The sequence below is a fragment of the Rissa tridactyla genome, chromosome 6, assembly GCF_028500815.1.
Source record: "Rissa tridactyla isolate bRisTri1 chromosome 6, bRisTri1.patW.cur.20221130, whole genome shotgun sequence".
NCBI classification, from domain to species: Eukaryota; Metazoa; Chordata; class Aves; order Charadriiformes; family Laridae; genus Rissa; species Rissa tridactyla.
The window spans coordinates 58,853,790-58,869,175 of record NC_071471.1 but is presented as its reverse complement, the minus strand read 5'-3'; the positions used below and the strand labels follow the sequence as shown (position 1 = coordinate 58,869,175).

Here is a 15,386-nt window from a genome sequence, read left to right as displayed (position 1 = left end):
GAGCAGAGAGCCTGGACACACATGGTTGAGGGCCGGGACTTTAGCCCAAGACTTGGGCTGAACTCCAGGGCTCCTTCCTCCTCTGAAAATAGTCTGCAGCCAAAAACTCAAGCCAGTCTTCTTTGGGGTGGGAGAGGCCGCATGGCAGACCCAGGTCAGCATCATGCAAACGCTGCCTGGACAAGAAGACAAACAGCACCCATGGGTGTAGGAAGGATCACCCAGTGTCATCCCCCCAAAGGGACCAGAGTCACCATGAGCACAGCACTGTCACCTACCTTGTCATGTGCCTCGGAACTGTTTGCAGCCCCAGGAGCCTCTCAGGGAAGGCTGCATGGGATGCCCAAAGGTTTCAAGGCTCATGCCAGCCCTTGCAGAGCCTCATGGCTCTTCCTCTTTCTCCTGGCCCCTGTGCTGACCCTCACCCTGGTGCCTGGTCAGACACAGAGCCCACACCATTCCCTTTCAAGGCAGGAGTAAGACCGACATACCAGCCCTGCCCAGGGAACCAGACACCCAGAGACCAGCCAAAAGCAGAATCCACTGCTGTTTTTTAAAAATCACCACATTTTATTTTGCAACCCTCCTCTCTGCCATTTGCAGTGTTGCTGTTCAGAGCCTGAGTTCATGCCCTGACAGCTTTGTGATTCCTGTCTCCTTCCCACTTGTCCAAGGGGGCCCAGAGTCAACAGTCCCCCAAGGCTGCAGGTCCTCAGTCCTACCATGGGAACAGTGAGACGCAGGACAAGGGTGATGGCTGGCTCTCGTGCTCAGAGGAATGGCTAGATTGCAAAAATTAGAGCTTAAAAACAATTGGCTATTTCTCTCCTGGATTGTGGCAATCACAAGGTGAATAAAACCTGATCCTGAGAGCAAGGAAGGCATGGTCCAAGCATTGGTCCCTTCCCACCTGCCAAGGCGGGATCCAGCTCTTGGTAAGAGGCCACTGTGGTCGTTTAAGGCAGCAACGTGATTTGGTTCCTGGTACGATGGCAGGGTGCCTGCCTTCAGAGGTAGGACTGTGCTCAGAGCCCGGAGGGACAGAGCCTGATGCCTCACAGGGCCATGCCCAGTGACCGCACGAGGCTCAGACAGGCCGGGCAGATCCTCCTGCACAGGCCAGGAGGAAGGCATGGGAAGTGCAGCCATCGTCCAGGGCAAGAGAGACGTGGTCAGGCAGCGACACGGCCAGCAGCAGATGGGGGGAAGCTCAGGACAAGCCCAGGTGCTGCAAGCTGGGTGTGCAGAGCCAGATCCTGCCTCTCAGGGGGAAAGGAGGCAGCAGAGACAGTGCTGGTCTGGGGGACAGATCTGGCTGGACCATGCCTCTGAGCCCTGCTCAGGGGATGCGAGGTGGTGGCAGTAGGGGGACGGAGGGGCGTGATGGCTCCTGAGGTAGTTTCTGTTCACAGTCCCTTGTTAAAATAGACGTACGGCACTTTGTCCCCATGCTTGGCCACGATGCTGTCACGCAGCTCCGGCTCGAGGTCAGTCAGCGCAAGGGAGCTGTGGGGAGAGGGGATAGACACTGAGACCTGCGATCCTCCTCCCTAACCACTAGTCAGGCCACCCTCCCTTCCCCTTGCCATTCAAGATCCCCTGCAGTCCCTGGGATCTTGCAGGCTCAGTCAAGACCCACCACCCATCCCTGTCATCCACCACTCCCAGTGCTGGGGCGCAGAGAGCTGCCCATGAGGCTGGGGGTCCTGTTGCTCCCAGCACAGAGCCCACAGAGCAGGGGAGGCACATGCTCTCCTGCTGCCCAGTGCACCAGCGTGTACAGGCAGGTACTGCCTTGGGTTGAAGCGTGGGTGCCCATCATGCTTCTCCTGGGATGGGCAGAGAAGAGCGAGGGGAGGAGGAAGGCTCCCGAGGTCCCACACAGGAGGGGGAAATAGCGAGACAGGTACCATCTCTGTGGGAACAGGGCGCAGGCTGCCGGCACCATGAACAGGAGGCTGCGGGACAGAGAAAAGCTGAGTGTTAGTGTTGGGGATCGCAGCCCATTTGCCCCCGGCTATAGGGATCTCAGCCCAAGGGGTGCTGCTCATGCCCCACAACTCCCAACAACTGTGAAAAGCCGAGGCTGAAAGGCAAGCAGCTTTGCAACCCCCTGCTGGGAAAGAGGTCTTTTTGCTGGGGTGATTTCAAGCACCCCTCAGAGCCACGCTCTGGACACCCACAGGCTGTCGAGCAGTGAGATACTTACAAGCCTCCGCACAGCAGCACCTGCAGAGGCCCATGGAGAACCCGGATCCGCTGCAAGGGAAGAGCTGGGAATGAGTCCCCAACCTCACGGCAAGCCTCCTCATGGGGTGGGGAGGCTTCTCCCCTCAATGGGGCTGAATGCACAACACCTCCAGGATGCCACTGGCCACCCTCCCGCAGCCTCTCCATGTCACCTGAGAGACCTTTGGTGTACCGGTGAGTCAAACAGGGGGGAAAGCAAGCTGGGGTCTGCACACACCTCCCCCCAATTTTATCCCCAGCATCTTGGTGGCTGGAGAGCAAGGGCTGGGACACCACAGGACCCACTGGAAAACCACAGCAGGAGAAATGTGGGCTCACCTGCATGAAGGGGAATTTCTCCAGTCGCTCCATGATGATGGGCAAAATAACTAGGTGCAGAAAGAAGAGGTCAGGGCCCCTCCACACACCAGCCTGCAGGGCTGCCCCAGCAGGACCCTCCTTCTGGAGGCCATGGCAGCAGCTGGTTGTTCTGGAGGCCACTGGGTGTTTGCTCACGGCAAGGATCTGGCACAGGACCCCCATCCATCCATCATCCAGGCAGCACAGTCTCTACTCCTTGTGCTCCTGTCCCTCCTTCCAGGCTTGTAGCATGGCAAGGGTCTCATGAGGGCAAGGGGATGTGGGGTTGTGGGACGAGGAGTCAGGGCCAGAGAGTGCGAGAGGTGTCCTTGTGGGGCCCGACCACCATGGGAACACCCCACATTCCCCATGGGCTGTGGGCTGGGATGGGGAGGGCTGGGAGCTTGGGGAACTCTGATGGGAATGGCAGGATGGGGAGACCAGCTCCACCAGTGACATGAGACCAAACGCCACCTGGGATGCAGGGACATCCTCCCTCTCCTTCCCGGGGGGAAACTGAGGTGGCAGGTCCTGGGGGAGCCCCGGGTCTGGCCCCCACCCTCCTACGCCGCACTCACTCATGCCCGGTGCCGCCATGGTGATCCTGGAGACCACAACCTGCGCGATGCCCTTCACTGCTGCCCTCTGCAAGTAAGAGTAGTGGGTGAGCCCCCACCACACCATGTCCCAACCTGGACACCCATCCCGAGACTCACCCTGGAGCAGCCGAGCTCATTGTTGTCCCCATCCGTCACTGTCACCCCATTGATGATCTCCCTGGAGGACACATGCAGATGTGAGTCAGGGCTGGGATGGTTGGGGATGCATGAGGACACAGCAATGGAGTGAGCGGGTGCCAAGGGGGTCCTCTGTGCTGTGCTGGCACAGCAGCCCCAGCCACCCCCAGCCCTGGTCCCAGGGCACAGGGCTCCATCGTCCCAGGGTGCCACGGTCCCCAGCTCAGCCGATGCTGCCATCTTCAGGGCATGGCTGTGAACAGGGTCCAGCTGTCCGGGGGACGGACACCAGCCTGAGACCTGCAGTCGAGCCAGGGGACAGTCCCCAGCACAGCACCCCACCTCCCTGTGCTGTCACCCACGGGGGACCCCAAGCAGCAGACACAGGTCTCCACATGGACCCCATCTAGGGGGTCCCAGCACCAGGACATCATCGACTGGGGCCTCTCCCATGAACACACAGAGAAGATCTTTGGCCCAGACCCCAGAACAGCTATTCTCAGCCCCAAATCCCCCTCCTGCTCTGCATAGAGGCTGAGCCACCCCACCTGGCACTGCAAATGAGCAGACCCCACGTCACCTCCCTCCTGTCCTTCCACCCCCTCCCTCCCCTGGGATGGGAAACTGCGGTAGGGCAACCAGGCAGCCCAGGAGCCTGGTGACCACTGGCTTGCTTTCAGAGGAAGCCGGGTCCCTCGAGCACCCCAGCCGTGCATGGCACTTACTGTTGCCGCATCATGGGGATATTGACACAGTTGGCAGCAGCCACAGCTGCGAAGGGGACCCAACGGGCCAGCAAGGGGGGTGCTCGCTGCAGGAGACAGGCTGGCATCAGTGTGGGAGGGCAGGATGTGGCCAGCTGCCTCACCCAGCCCCAGTCCGGCGTACCTTGGTGTAGAGGTTGAGTCCCACCGCAGTGGCCAGGGCTGTACTGGTGGCTGTGACATAAGCCACGCCGATTTGCCTGGACAACATTTTACAAAGAAGGGAGAGAACAGAAACCCCAACTCTGACTCGATCCTGTTCCTTTGGTGCTCAAGATGGGACATGGGGGAGGTCTTTATGGGGCATCAGGGGGGGTCCCAACATAGAGGGCTCCCATCCCGTGCAGGGGCACACTCACCTCAGTGAGATGGGAGAGGCGGCATTGCGGTTGGTGTAGTTGACGATGGCATTGAAGGACTGGTTCATCCACTGCCAGAAAACCACGGCAGGCACTGTCCTGTGGAGGGAAGGGACAAGAGAGCACCCAAGGGCCGTCAGGGACACCTGCTCTGTGCCTGGGGCCAGACGTCGTGGGGGGACAGACAAGATGCCCTCGATACCCGTGTCATGGTGTCCCTCAAGGGAAACTGAGGCACTGTGGCAAAGCCATGAGCCAGTGGCAGAACTGGAAAAGGATCCCAGGAGTCCTGGCTGCCACGGGGCTTTGGGGAGCACAGGAGGGGGCCCAGCCCTGCAGGGTGCCCAGGCAGGGGTGGGAGACTTGGTCTTGGCAGGGCAGCAGCCGTCCTGCTGGGCTGAGATAAGCCTTCGTCAATGAAAGTGGCAAGGAGGGGGCATATGGGGACAAAAGCAGCTCTGGGGGTGACCAGGATGTCTGGGCTCTTACTGGCATCTCAAGGACACTGACATGGGGCAGGAGAGGACACAGGGAGATGTGGGTCTGAGCAAGCTTTGGGATGCAGGAGGGTGGAGATGGGCTGGGAAAAGGGTGACCCATCAGCACTGGGAGATCTCCCATCTAGGCTGGACCTCACCAGCAACAGGCAAACCAGTCCAGCAAGCAGGGGTGGGATGGGGATCCACTGGGAAAGGCAGTGTCTGTCCCACACAGCCTCTGGGATAGAGACAGGATCATTCTGCCCCCCAGCAGCCATTTCAGAAGGGACGTGCAGGGGGCCGCTGTCATGGGCTGGAGATGCTGCATCAGCCTGGCCTGGGGACACGTTTGGTCGCTGGTTTCAGGAGCCATTAAGGTCCACGGAGCAAGGGCAGCGGCCGTGCAGGACTTGGTCATGTTAATCATTACAGGGGCTCTGGAAAGAGCTGAGCAGAGCTGAGAGCTCAGGGTGAAGCGAGATTGTCCCCAGCTGTACCAAGGGCCAGGAGGATCCACAATGCTTCCACCACAGGCTGGGCGCTGGGGACAGGGCACAGGGACATGGGGCTTGGCCACGGGACACAGGCAGGCACAGCAGCCACGGGCATGCCTCGGGCAGCAGCCAGCCCCAGAGGAGACAGACTGGCCGTGTCCTGCCCATCAGGGACCCCTCGAGGGGCTGGGGGCTGTCACGGCTTCATCCCCAGGAGCTCACCGGTAGAACTGGAGCATGCAGCCGGTGAGGGCCATGCCCCCCGGCACCTGGAAGGACATCCTCCCGATGAGGTTCATCTTCTCGCCGCTGTCAGGGTGGAAGGCTGAGTCGTACAGCTTCTTGGCATAGAGCAGCTGCTCCTGGCTGCTTCCCGGTGGCACCAGCCCGGCCCTGCAAGCCCAGAGCCCGTCAGGGAGAGCCGCACAGACTCAACAGCACCCGGCACCACTGGGCTCTGTGCCCCGGGCACCAAACATGAAAGGCAGAGGAAACATCTCCCACAAGGGAAACCTGTCCCAGCTTGAAGTTCCTGGGAGAAGCCTGGAACCACCTCCGACGGATGTTACGTCCCAGCGCACCAACTGGGGAACGACTGTCTCCATCCCCCCATGGCCCTGCAGGGCGATCGGGTATGGCCACGGGCACAGGGATGGCACCTGCCCCCGCTGTCCCCTGGCCCCTCACCTGCAGCCTTCCACCAGGGCCTTGGCCCGGTCCAGTTCCTCCTCCGGCACCAGCACCGTCCGCGGGTCAGTGATGTTGAGGAAATGCTTCAGGCGCCCCACAAAGGTGCTCTGGTCCCAGCGTGGGGCATCGATGTTGAAGCCGAGGGGGACAGTGGCCATTTCGCCGTGGGTCTGGGCAGGGGGAGAAAGCGGCTCGGGAGGATCCTGCCTGGCTTGCCTGCCACGGCCACAGGGGCGGTTAACTGAGCGAGAGCCATGGCAGGTTTATATTTAACGGGAAAGTTGGACTTTCAGCAGCCCTGAGCCTGGGAGCCTCCTGCGCCCCTGCTGCCGGCCGAACGCTGCGGAGAGGCCACTCCTTCGCACACCGCCCTCCCTCCGTGGGGTCCCCAAAATTGCGCTGCCCCCCACCCAGCACCTGGCACCCCCTCCCTGGGGTGGGATCACGCTGCACAGCACCGCGGGGCCCAGCTCCCCCCTCCCAGGGGCTGCACAGCACTGCCCCGCACGCCCTCCCCGCTGGGGCGCTACCCTGCGCCCCGCACTCGTGTGCGCAGGGCATGGCACCGCGTCCCCCTGTGGCACTGCATGCCCCCACGGCAGTACTCTGCACCCTCCTATCCCTCCTCCCCAACGCTGCCGGCACCCGCTGTGGCACTGCACCCTCCTGTGGCGGCACTGCGCAGCCCCACCGATGCCCGCATCCCTGCCACACCGCGCTGTCCCATGCCACCGCGCTGTCCCTTCCCTTCCCTTCCTTTCCCACGCCACTGCCCCGCACGCCCCGCACAGCCCGCCCCTCCCCTCCCCGCCCCGCTCGCCGTGGCGCGGCCCCACGTGGCCCCTACCTGCCGTCCCCAGGCCCCTCGCGCGCCGTCTCTCGCCCACGTGGCCCCCACCTGCCCCCAGGCTCCGACGCGTGGCCGCCCTCAGCCAATCACAGGGACCCGAGCGGCCGCGCCCATCTCCCCCCCGCTCCACCTTATGCGCACGCGCCGGGTGAGGGGGCGGAGCCCAGCACCGCCCCCCCTCCTCCCCCCCCCCGCCCCGCAGCTGGCTCCGCCCCTCCCGCCTGCCGTCGGCACGTTCCGTACGTACGGCGGGAAGCGCTGACGCCGTACGTAGCGGCGGCGTGTGTGTGACGCAGTTGCCCATGGTAACCCCGGAGCCGCGTAGAGGATGGTGAGTAGGGCGGGGGGCGGCGGGGCCCGGGCCCGGCAGGCAGCGGGGGCCCGGGCCCGGCAGGCATGAGGCTGGGGGCGCCCCCCGCAGGGGAGCTACGGGTAATCGGGTCCGGGGACACCCGCCCGGGGGCCTGGCGGGCCCCGGGCCGTGGGGCCGGCCTGCCCGGCCGGGGTTCGCAGCAGGCGCTCTGGCAGGGCTGGGACCGTGAGGGCTGGCGACACCCACCTCTAGGGGTCTGGCAGGCCTGGGATCACCGGGTGCCCAGCCGGGGGGAGCGCGGGGGCCTGGGGCACCGGGGTCTTGGCAGGGCAGGGGCATCTAGTCAGGCACGGGGGCCTGGGTCCGTGTGGGCTGGGGCACCCAGCCCAAGGGATGCTGCTAGGGCTGGGTGCAGTGTAAATCTGGCGCCTCCAGCTACAGGAGACCCTGGCTGGGGCTGGAGGCTATGGGGATTGGAGAAGGGGGTTGAGTCGGGTCCTGGCAGGGGCTGGGAGGCTGGAGGATGCTATGGGGGACTGACTTAGTTGAGATGGGGTTAGCCTGCCTGGAGTTGATTCTGTCAAGGTGTGGAAGGCACGATGGAGCAATGAGTGCTCAAGAGGGCTGGGGAGCAGGATGGCAGCGGCCCACTTTACCTGAAGAGGGAAGGAGCAATGGAGGAGCCTGGCGAGGATGGAGGACAGTGTTCAGGGTTTGACTGTGGAGAGTCTGAGAGCATCTGCAGTTACAAAACGACACTGGAAAATCTAGCCAAGATAGGACAGGGCCATCCTGGGGCTTGGATCCTGGCCACAGGAGTTGAGGGAGCTACAGGAGACCTTGGTGAGATGGAAGGGCTGGTTGTTGATAAACAGCCTTAGAAGAGGAGTTCAGTCATGGCAGAGAAAGCCTGGATGAAGGGATTGGGTGTTCAGGGATGGACAGGACTGAGACGTAGTGCTCAGGGGCTGAAAAAAATCTGCCAGTTGGGTGGGATGAACAGTCTGGTGAGTCACTGGGAAAACCCAGTCAACATTGGCTGGCTAGAATAGTTTGCTGGGATGTTGTGTTCTGGACGTTTCTGCCAGGGGCTGGGGAAATGAGGGACAGTCTGGGCTGAAAAGAAGAGATAAGAATACACTGTGGGAAGGGCTGGAATTGGAGTTTTGATGCTGATGAAAGAGAGGAGTCAGGGAGGAAAGAAATTTTCAAGGGGAGAAATGAATTGTTTGCGAGGGAGCAATGTGGACCAACAGGAGGAACTGGGGTCTGGAATGCAGTGAAGGATTTGGTTAGGGTGGAGGGCTATACTGGGAGGCTGGTGGGGTGGTAAGGGTATAGTGCAGTCTGAATCGAGGTTGGAGTAAGGTTGGGTGATGGAATCGGGTGTTGGAAACAACCTGGGTTTAGATGTCGGAGTAGTTGGGGTGGGACAAGTGGGGTGCAAGGACTGGAAGGAAAGGTTGGGGCTGCTGGGTGAGGAGTGGTAAGAGAGAGCTGTGGTAGGTGGGGGAGCCACGACTGAGGATGAAGTGTGTGGAGAGAGCACAGGCAGAAGGAAATAGCAATGGGGAAAGAGCTTCCTCAAGGGCGAAGCCATGTTTTGTCCAGGAGCCCTCTGGACACAAACTGGATTCATGCAAGTGGACAGCATGGGAGGAGGCATAAGTGAGAGCAGCAAAGGCAGCTCCTCCTCTTCACTGGATTAGTTCTGGCTGTGTCCCCACCTGCTGGGCCACAGGGAGAGAGACTGAGATAAGGTCTGTGGGATCTGCTCTATTTTAGATCAGTTGATGATGGAGCATGTCACACCAGACACCGAAGCCATCACAGGATGGACATCTGCTGTAAAGATGAGGGCAGCTGCCTCCAGCAGTGCAGTGCTTTGTGGGACACATTTGGCCTGCAGCTGCTGCTAGCCAAATCTGCTCTTGTGCCTTGTGATGTCCTGATAAGCTGGTGTAGTCTGGGATCTGGCTGCTGTTATCCGAGCGCTTTGTGTGTGGAGAGGGCGGACTGGGTGTTTTCCAGTGTTCGTGTTATTTGATACAACATTTTACTGCCTCTCTGTCTATTTTCCATTTCTGGGAGTTGTTTTTTGAATTGCAGCCTCTCAGGCAGGGTGGGTGGCGCTTTGGGGTGCCTGGTGGACTGGCTGGGCTGGGCAGAGGACTGCAGAGCTCTGTACTGTCTCTCTAGATTCTCAACTCTTGCTAAAACAGAATAATCCTTAGTGGTAGAAACTCTCTGAAACACCAGCAAATACATCCCAAGCAGCTATGGCAGCCTGGAGGTGTGGGTCAGCAGTCAGAAATGATCCACACAGCCTGATGTAACAACTTACTGCTTGTCATCTGAGCCATGGTAGCTGCCCATGAGCGTATTTCTGGCATGTCTTGATTGCATTGGGAAGTGCTTAAACCCCCTTCAACGACTGCTTGCTCCAGTGATAAAAGGGTTAATGCTGATGTTTAAATTATTTCAGTGTTCATCCAAGTAAGTACAGAGGGGAAGTGTCTCCTTCTGTAGAGCATACCAGCATTTCTCACAGCTGTGGGGCAGGGGTGGTGGAAGGTCATAGGTGGAGCACGGAGGGAAAGATGAGCTATAAAACTGCATAGCATGAGGGATGTGTAGCACTGAAGTCTTTGGCGCCGTTAAGCAGCATCTGTGGTGGGTGCACAGCAAGGGCGAAGGGAGGCTGCTACATGAAAGGATATGCAGCTTTCCAAAGTTTAGGAAATGCTGTGTGAGACAGAGCTTGTGGCTTCCCTGTCACTGTAATAACAGTCTTTACCAAGTGAGATAGTATGTTATTGATAGATGGCGAGAGCCGAGGATGGCCAGTGTTTTTCTAAAACCATTGATAGAAGATGACATCATTGTGTCAAAACCAGGGTCGTCAAAGCGTGGCCCTGCTTTGCAGTTGAAGAAACTGAGTCATGGAGTATCTAGCTGACAGTGGGCAGATCTGGTGGAGAGGATGAAATACCAGCGTAGCTAAATGTGTGGTCAGGCAACTTTCTCCTGATCTTGAGCTCATGTTTCTAGCAAAACCAGCATCTATGTGTTGCCTGCTGTAGGTGTACCTCATACCCAGAATTTCTTTCTTTTGTCCCTCGTTGTCTGAAACGTCCCTGTTTAAAAAAAGGCAAAAAGCTTTCAAGAGCTTTAATAGTGCCTTGCTGCTTTAGTTTCCCAGTACAGTTCCATGTCATGTTTTTGGTTTATTTTACTGATTGCTGAGACGTTTATATGAGAAACTACCTGCAGATAGGACAGTATACCAGCAATTGGCCAAGACTTTCAAGTTCTGAAACCAAAGACTGCTGACATTGTCCAGTGCTGGGCATCATATCTTCTCTGCACAGGGCATAACACTTCCTTCAAACTTGCTAAAACCAGAGAAGTTTGATTTTAATTATGAAAGGAGGATTCATGCTGGTATTGGTTAATATAATATACCAAAACAGAAAGTGCTTTGCGACCTCTTTGGCAGAAAACTGTGTTAGTAGCTTTGAGCTGGAAAAACTCTGTAGGTGACTCGACTCCATTAAATTTTGGATTTCAATGCAGGAAAGAAAGTCTGCATTGAATGACACCATATGGTGGAGACATGCAGCAAGCAAATGATTTTTTGGGAGTTTTGCCAGAATAAGAAGTATTGAATAAACTGTGCTCAATAGATTAATTTACTTCAGTTGTATTTTGAAAAAGACTGGGTGATTTTATGACCATTAGTGACATTTGCAGTTCTGCAGCCGAAGATAAAGGTAATCAAACGTCATTCTTCAGGGCACCAGCTAATCAGTGCAGTTGTCAGGAAGGACTCCCTTCCTCCAGCTCTGTGTGAACAGGATTGCACCCTGACGACAAATGTAGCCTCAAGTATCCTGCCTTCAGCAGTGGATATTTGGCTCAAGTAAGCCCCTCGTCCTCCCCCATGTTAGCTTCTCCTGCATGATTTTCTGAAACCATAATGTGCACCCTCTAACTTACTCTTTAAAAACAGTGAACCGCTACCGTGTTGCTTTAGTAAAAGTAAATTGTGGGCCAGAGCTGCTCTAGATGCTGTGAAGGCAGAACATGGAGATGTTCCCCACACTGTGGAAATATGGTCTATCTGAGGTGAGCGATAACCGAGCGATACGAGTAAGGAGAGCCCAAGACATGTTTGAACTTGGCATGTTCGCCGCCCCTAAACCTCATCAAAAATTGTAGGTGTGGCAGAGAAGGAATTAGCAGGAGAATCACAGGGTGGTTTTATGGATATTTTGTGAAGTTTCTCCCACGGTTGTAGGAAAGGCATAAAGGTTTGAGAATCGAGCTCGGCAGTGCTGGGGCTGGCATCACAAGCCACAGGGAGACAGGAGCCATCACCTCCATGGCAAGCGTGCTTGGCTAGGAAGGGCCTTGAGGGTGAAGACAAGTGACTTGTGGTTGCAGCAGCGGTGAAGAGGGCGTCCATGCAGCGGTGTAGAGATGGGGGAGATGTGGTCGCAGCGGCAGGCTGAGGTGCTGAGCTTTGTGGCTGTATTGCATCTTGGTGAATTGATTTGATTCTAGCTAAATATCCACATCTAGTAGATAAGCAATTGCTGGTGACTGAGGGTGGTTTTATTTTAAATTCATTATCTGAGCTCTGTGGCTAATAAAGTTAAACAGGATACATTTACTTCTCTTTCCTAATAGGAATCAACTGTGCTCTGCAGCGGCTTGTGGGCTGTGCTTTATCCATGCCCTACGTATCCAGCCCTCAGTACAAGGGGAAATTGTTCTTTCCATTATGGCTTTATATTGCCAATCTGATACAATATTTAAACAGATTATCTCAATGCTCTGTTTGTCCCAAACCAATTTTTGCTTTGGCCTATAAAGTGAATCTTCCTTTCAGCGGCTTCTGTGGTACAGGATGTAGTTACATGCATCAACTAGTTCAAAAGACCCATATACAGCATGGATTTAAAGCTGAATAAACCCACAAAACCCTTAGCTAGGACTATAAATGTCACTGCATTTTTATGTATGTCTGTATTTTATTTTTTTAAGAGAATGGGATTACTGCATTCAGCTATAACTGAAAGTCCTTTGATAATTCAGTGGGTATTTTAAACCTAGCAATGATATACTTTCATAAAACCACACATCCCTGTTTTCTGAAGGATGCTAATAAGATGGTTAGCTTTGCTTTCATGCTCGATGTGTTTATGAGTGCTCTTGCCCATTTAGTTGCATCTCTGAATTTAATGCCCCACTCTGATTTCATAGTAATTGTCAGGAGTCTTTTTTTCCTTTTTGTATGTCCCCACTCACTGTCTGGAAAATGCAGTCTCCTCATTGCTGACCCCATCAGTCTGTCTCCTCATGGTGCTTGTAAAGAAAACCCTCTCCATCAAGGACAAAGATGTTTTTAAACAAGACAATCTGATATAAAACATAGTTTGCTTAACCCAGAGGTGACCAAGAAGCAGTTGCTGGCTGACAGTGCCCAGCCTTGAGTTGCTGTGTACGGCTGCCCTTCGCAAAGGCTGCACACGCTGCCACACTGTGCTGTTCATTATCTGAACAGCATCTGCAGTTCCCTTCTCTGTTACAGATGCCGCAGTCTGCTTAGTTTTGTGCAAATGACACGCTGCCCTTATACTCCTCTGAGTTGTCTCTGCAGCTCCTCAGCCAGCTGACATCTCCACCGTCCTGCTCAGAACTTATCCTGCTCCTCACCCTGGACACCCCAGTGAGTGGGTGCCACTAGCCTGGCTGCCATGCAGGCATCCCAGGCATCCTCCCTCCTCGCTGTGAGTTAAGTCCCAGCCTCGAGACATTTGTTTGCTGCCCCGCTTCAAAGGCCTGCTCCTCTCCTGTTGCTTCTGAGCATCCTCTTTGCACCAAATTTTCCCATTTCATGGCTTTCTACCTGACATTTCCCATCAATAACAAGGGCTTGCTTTCTGACTCTCGTTAGCCCAAGTTAGTCTCAGCATTGGTTTTGTGATCAGAGGAGTGCTCATCCATCAGTGTGAGTGCAGTAAGGGCTGCTTGTCCCACATAGTGGTGGCATGCAACAAGCAACTAGGCCGAGTTATTTTTTCCAGTCTACTAAGCTGTCAGGAAATGCTTTTTTGTCTTCCTAGCCAGTGTGCTCATAAGACCAACTAAAAAAACTAAAAATGTTAGAAACCCATCTGTGCATGACTTTCCTTAATCTTAAATCTTCACTAACTGGAGGGAGAATGCTGGGTGCAAGTTTTAAATAATATTTACAAAATAGTAACAATCATAGTAGCCAATACTATTATTTGGCTCTTGATTTAAGTTGTAGGTACAGGCCATGTAACCTATGCTGGCAGCTACTGAAATAAAGTCCACTTCTCTATGTTGGCTTGCTTGTCTTCCAGCCTTTTAAATCAGCTTACTTTATACCTTAGAGAATACTTTTATTTCTATATATATCCTCTCTTCTATTGGCTACCCCAGATAATCCTGTGATCAGCCATGCAGCAGTGTCACTTGAGTAGAATATGGAACGATGCTGATCGTTTTCTCGTAGGCTGTCATACTAGCCCAGAAATAGCATCTGTCTACAATGGGAGAAGCTCTATTAACATTTACAACTGTTCCTCTTCCCGACCCCTGGGAATTGCTCCTTGGTAGATAAGCAATACTTTGTAACACATTTCTTTGCGCTCAGTATTTTGGAGTTGAATTCTGAAATATAAAGGGCTCCTAATCCTGATCTGCTCTGGGATACACTGCTCTGCTCTTAGCAAGTGGTGCTGTGAATAGGATTAGCATTTCAACAGCTTCTTTTTTTAACTCTGAGCAATAAACTAAAATAATAGGGCCTGATTCAGAGCTCTCTGAAGTCGTCAGTAGTACTTTGGCTGGTGTATGTTGGCTTTGGGTCAGGCCCATAAGAATGGGAAATTCAGTTTTTCCCTGGAAAGGAGGGAGAATGTGTGAATTTTAGAGTTCCTGCTCCTGTGGGGTCTGTCCACACTGAGCTGAAATCCGTGGATTTACAAGCCAACAAACACAACTGTAAATTTGACTGCAGGTGAAAAGAAAATGTGTGTTGCTATTCATGCAGTTAAAACTTGTGTTTTTTAATGATGTCAAGGGCACTTAGGACGTACATGTAAACAAGTAAGCATGAGAGGTATTTCTGTGGCTGTTCCTTTTTTCTTCCCTCAGACGTGTGGAAGTACGGACCGTCATCGGAGCAGAACAGGGGCTGGGCGCTGTGGCCGGGGGGGATGAGCTGTTGGGTTGGGATGCTTTGCAGCGACCAGCTGCACTGAACACAGCCCTTCAAATTCATTAGCTACGGGCCCACAGGCGAGACCCAGCTGTGAGCATCTGGCCCCTAGGGCTCAGCACGTGACGTTACAGGCCTGCACGCTTCCACTAAAAGCAGTTGGGGGATTTACTGTGCCTGCACCGTGCAGGCATGGCACCCGCTACCAAGCAGACCCCATTCCTGATTAACAGCTCTTCAGTAGGGCCTGGATTCCCATTTTTTTTACCAGCCTGTTTATGAAATAGGTGATACCCTAAGCCAGCATATTGGGCTGTAAGACTGCAGTTTTGCTGTTCCTTGCGCGAGCTCTGAATTTGTGAACCTCGGCTTTCCACAGTGGTTTTTAAAAGCACAGCAACAGTGACAATCCTGCAACTTTCTACAGATAATCTTCAAACCCAGTTTTACTAAGTTCCTTCTCTTCTGCCTGTTTCTTATGCGTTGTGCATGTATTTTGAGCTGTGTGTGGTAATTAAATGGAAAATTGATAAATTACTTGCAAATCGAAAATGCTTAGAGGGGTGGATGGAATCTCACGTGCGTGCATTCAAATCTCAGTGTGTTTTCATCCTGCGTTATTGAAAACTTTGGTATCGCGACCTTTCCAAAACACTCCCCACCTTGGAGTGGTGTGATGAGCAGTCAAAAGCCCTGGTTTCCAAATGGCTGAGGTGGGGTTCTCCAGGAGTCAGCAGAAGGGCACTGCTACAGCCGGGGGGATGCGTTGCAGCGGTGACAGTTGTACCACATCCTGCAGCTCTTTATCTTGAGGACAGGTTTCTGATTGCCGTGATCTGGAGGGGATTGGGAGCAA

General features: G+C 54.9%; 2 protein-coding genes across 9 annotated transcripts in view; one reads left to right on the top strand and one right to left on the bottom strand.

The window, feature by feature from the left end:
* Positions 1 to 552: 552 nt before the first annotated feature.
* Positions 553 to 7,076, bottom strand: SFXN2 (sideroflexin 2). Of its 3 annotated transcripts, XM_054206993.1 has the most exons (12): positions 6,804 to 6,851; positions 6,110 to 6,282; positions 5,645 to 5,815; positions 4,450 to 4,548; positions 4,215 to 4,290; positions 4,052 to 4,137; positions 3,306 to 3,366; positions 3,168 to 3,234; positions 2,569 to 2,618; positions 2,210 to 2,259; positions 1,911 to 1,958; positions 553 to 1,506 (listed from the first exon to the last, which is right to left on the bottom strand). In XM_054206993.1, the coding sequence occupies exons 1-12, from the start codon at positions 6,837 to 6,839 to the stop codon at positions 1,407 to 1,409; spliced, it is 1,017 nt and encodes a 338-aa protein (XP_054062968.1). In that variant the 5' UTR covers positions 6,840 to 6,851; the 3' UTR covers positions 553 to 1,406. The 3 variants fall into 3 exon arrangements, with proteins under 3 accessions (XP_054062968.1, XP_054062966.1, XP_054062967.1); XM_054206991.1 differs by lacking the exon at positions 553 to 1,506 and having other exon boundaries at positions 1,532 to 1,958; positions 6,804 to 6,859; XM_054206992.1 differs by lacking the exons at positions 553 to 1,506; positions 6,804 to 6,851 and adding an exon at positions 6,960 to 7,076 and having other exon boundaries at positions 1,533 to 1,958.
* A 76-nt stretch (positions 7,077 to 7,152) lies between these two features.
* Positions 7,153 to 15,386, top strand: part of ARL3 (ADP ribosylation factor like GTPase 3) — a 33,871-nt gene continuing 25,637 nt past the window's right edge. For all 6 annotated transcript variants that reach the window (XM_054204716.1, XM_054204717.1, XM_054204724.1 and 3 more), the window contains exon 1: positions 7,153 to 7,293. In XM_054204716.1, the coding sequence (XP_054060691.1) occupies positions 7,291 to 7,293 (3 nt within the window). In that variant the 5' untranslated portion in view covers positions 7,153 to 7,290. The remainder of the gene's footprint in view (positions 7,294 to 15,386) is intronic.

What these genes read in the sequence shown, in the direction of transcription:
- SFXN2 (XM_054206991.1), bottom strand. Translation starts at nt 6,839, where the DNA reads ATGGGACAGCGCGGTGTGGCAGGGATGCGGGCATCG. An exon ending in ATCCCCATGATGCGGCAACA is followed by an intron (nt 3,367 to 4,051) that starts GTAAGTGCCATG and finishes TGTGTCCTCCAG; the next exon opens with GGAGATCATCAATGGGGTGA. An exon ending in AGAAATTCCCCTTCATGCAG is followed by an intron (nt 2,260 to 2,568) that starts GTGAGCCCACAT and finishes CTTCCCTTGCAG; the next exon opens with CGGATCCGGGTTCTCCATGG.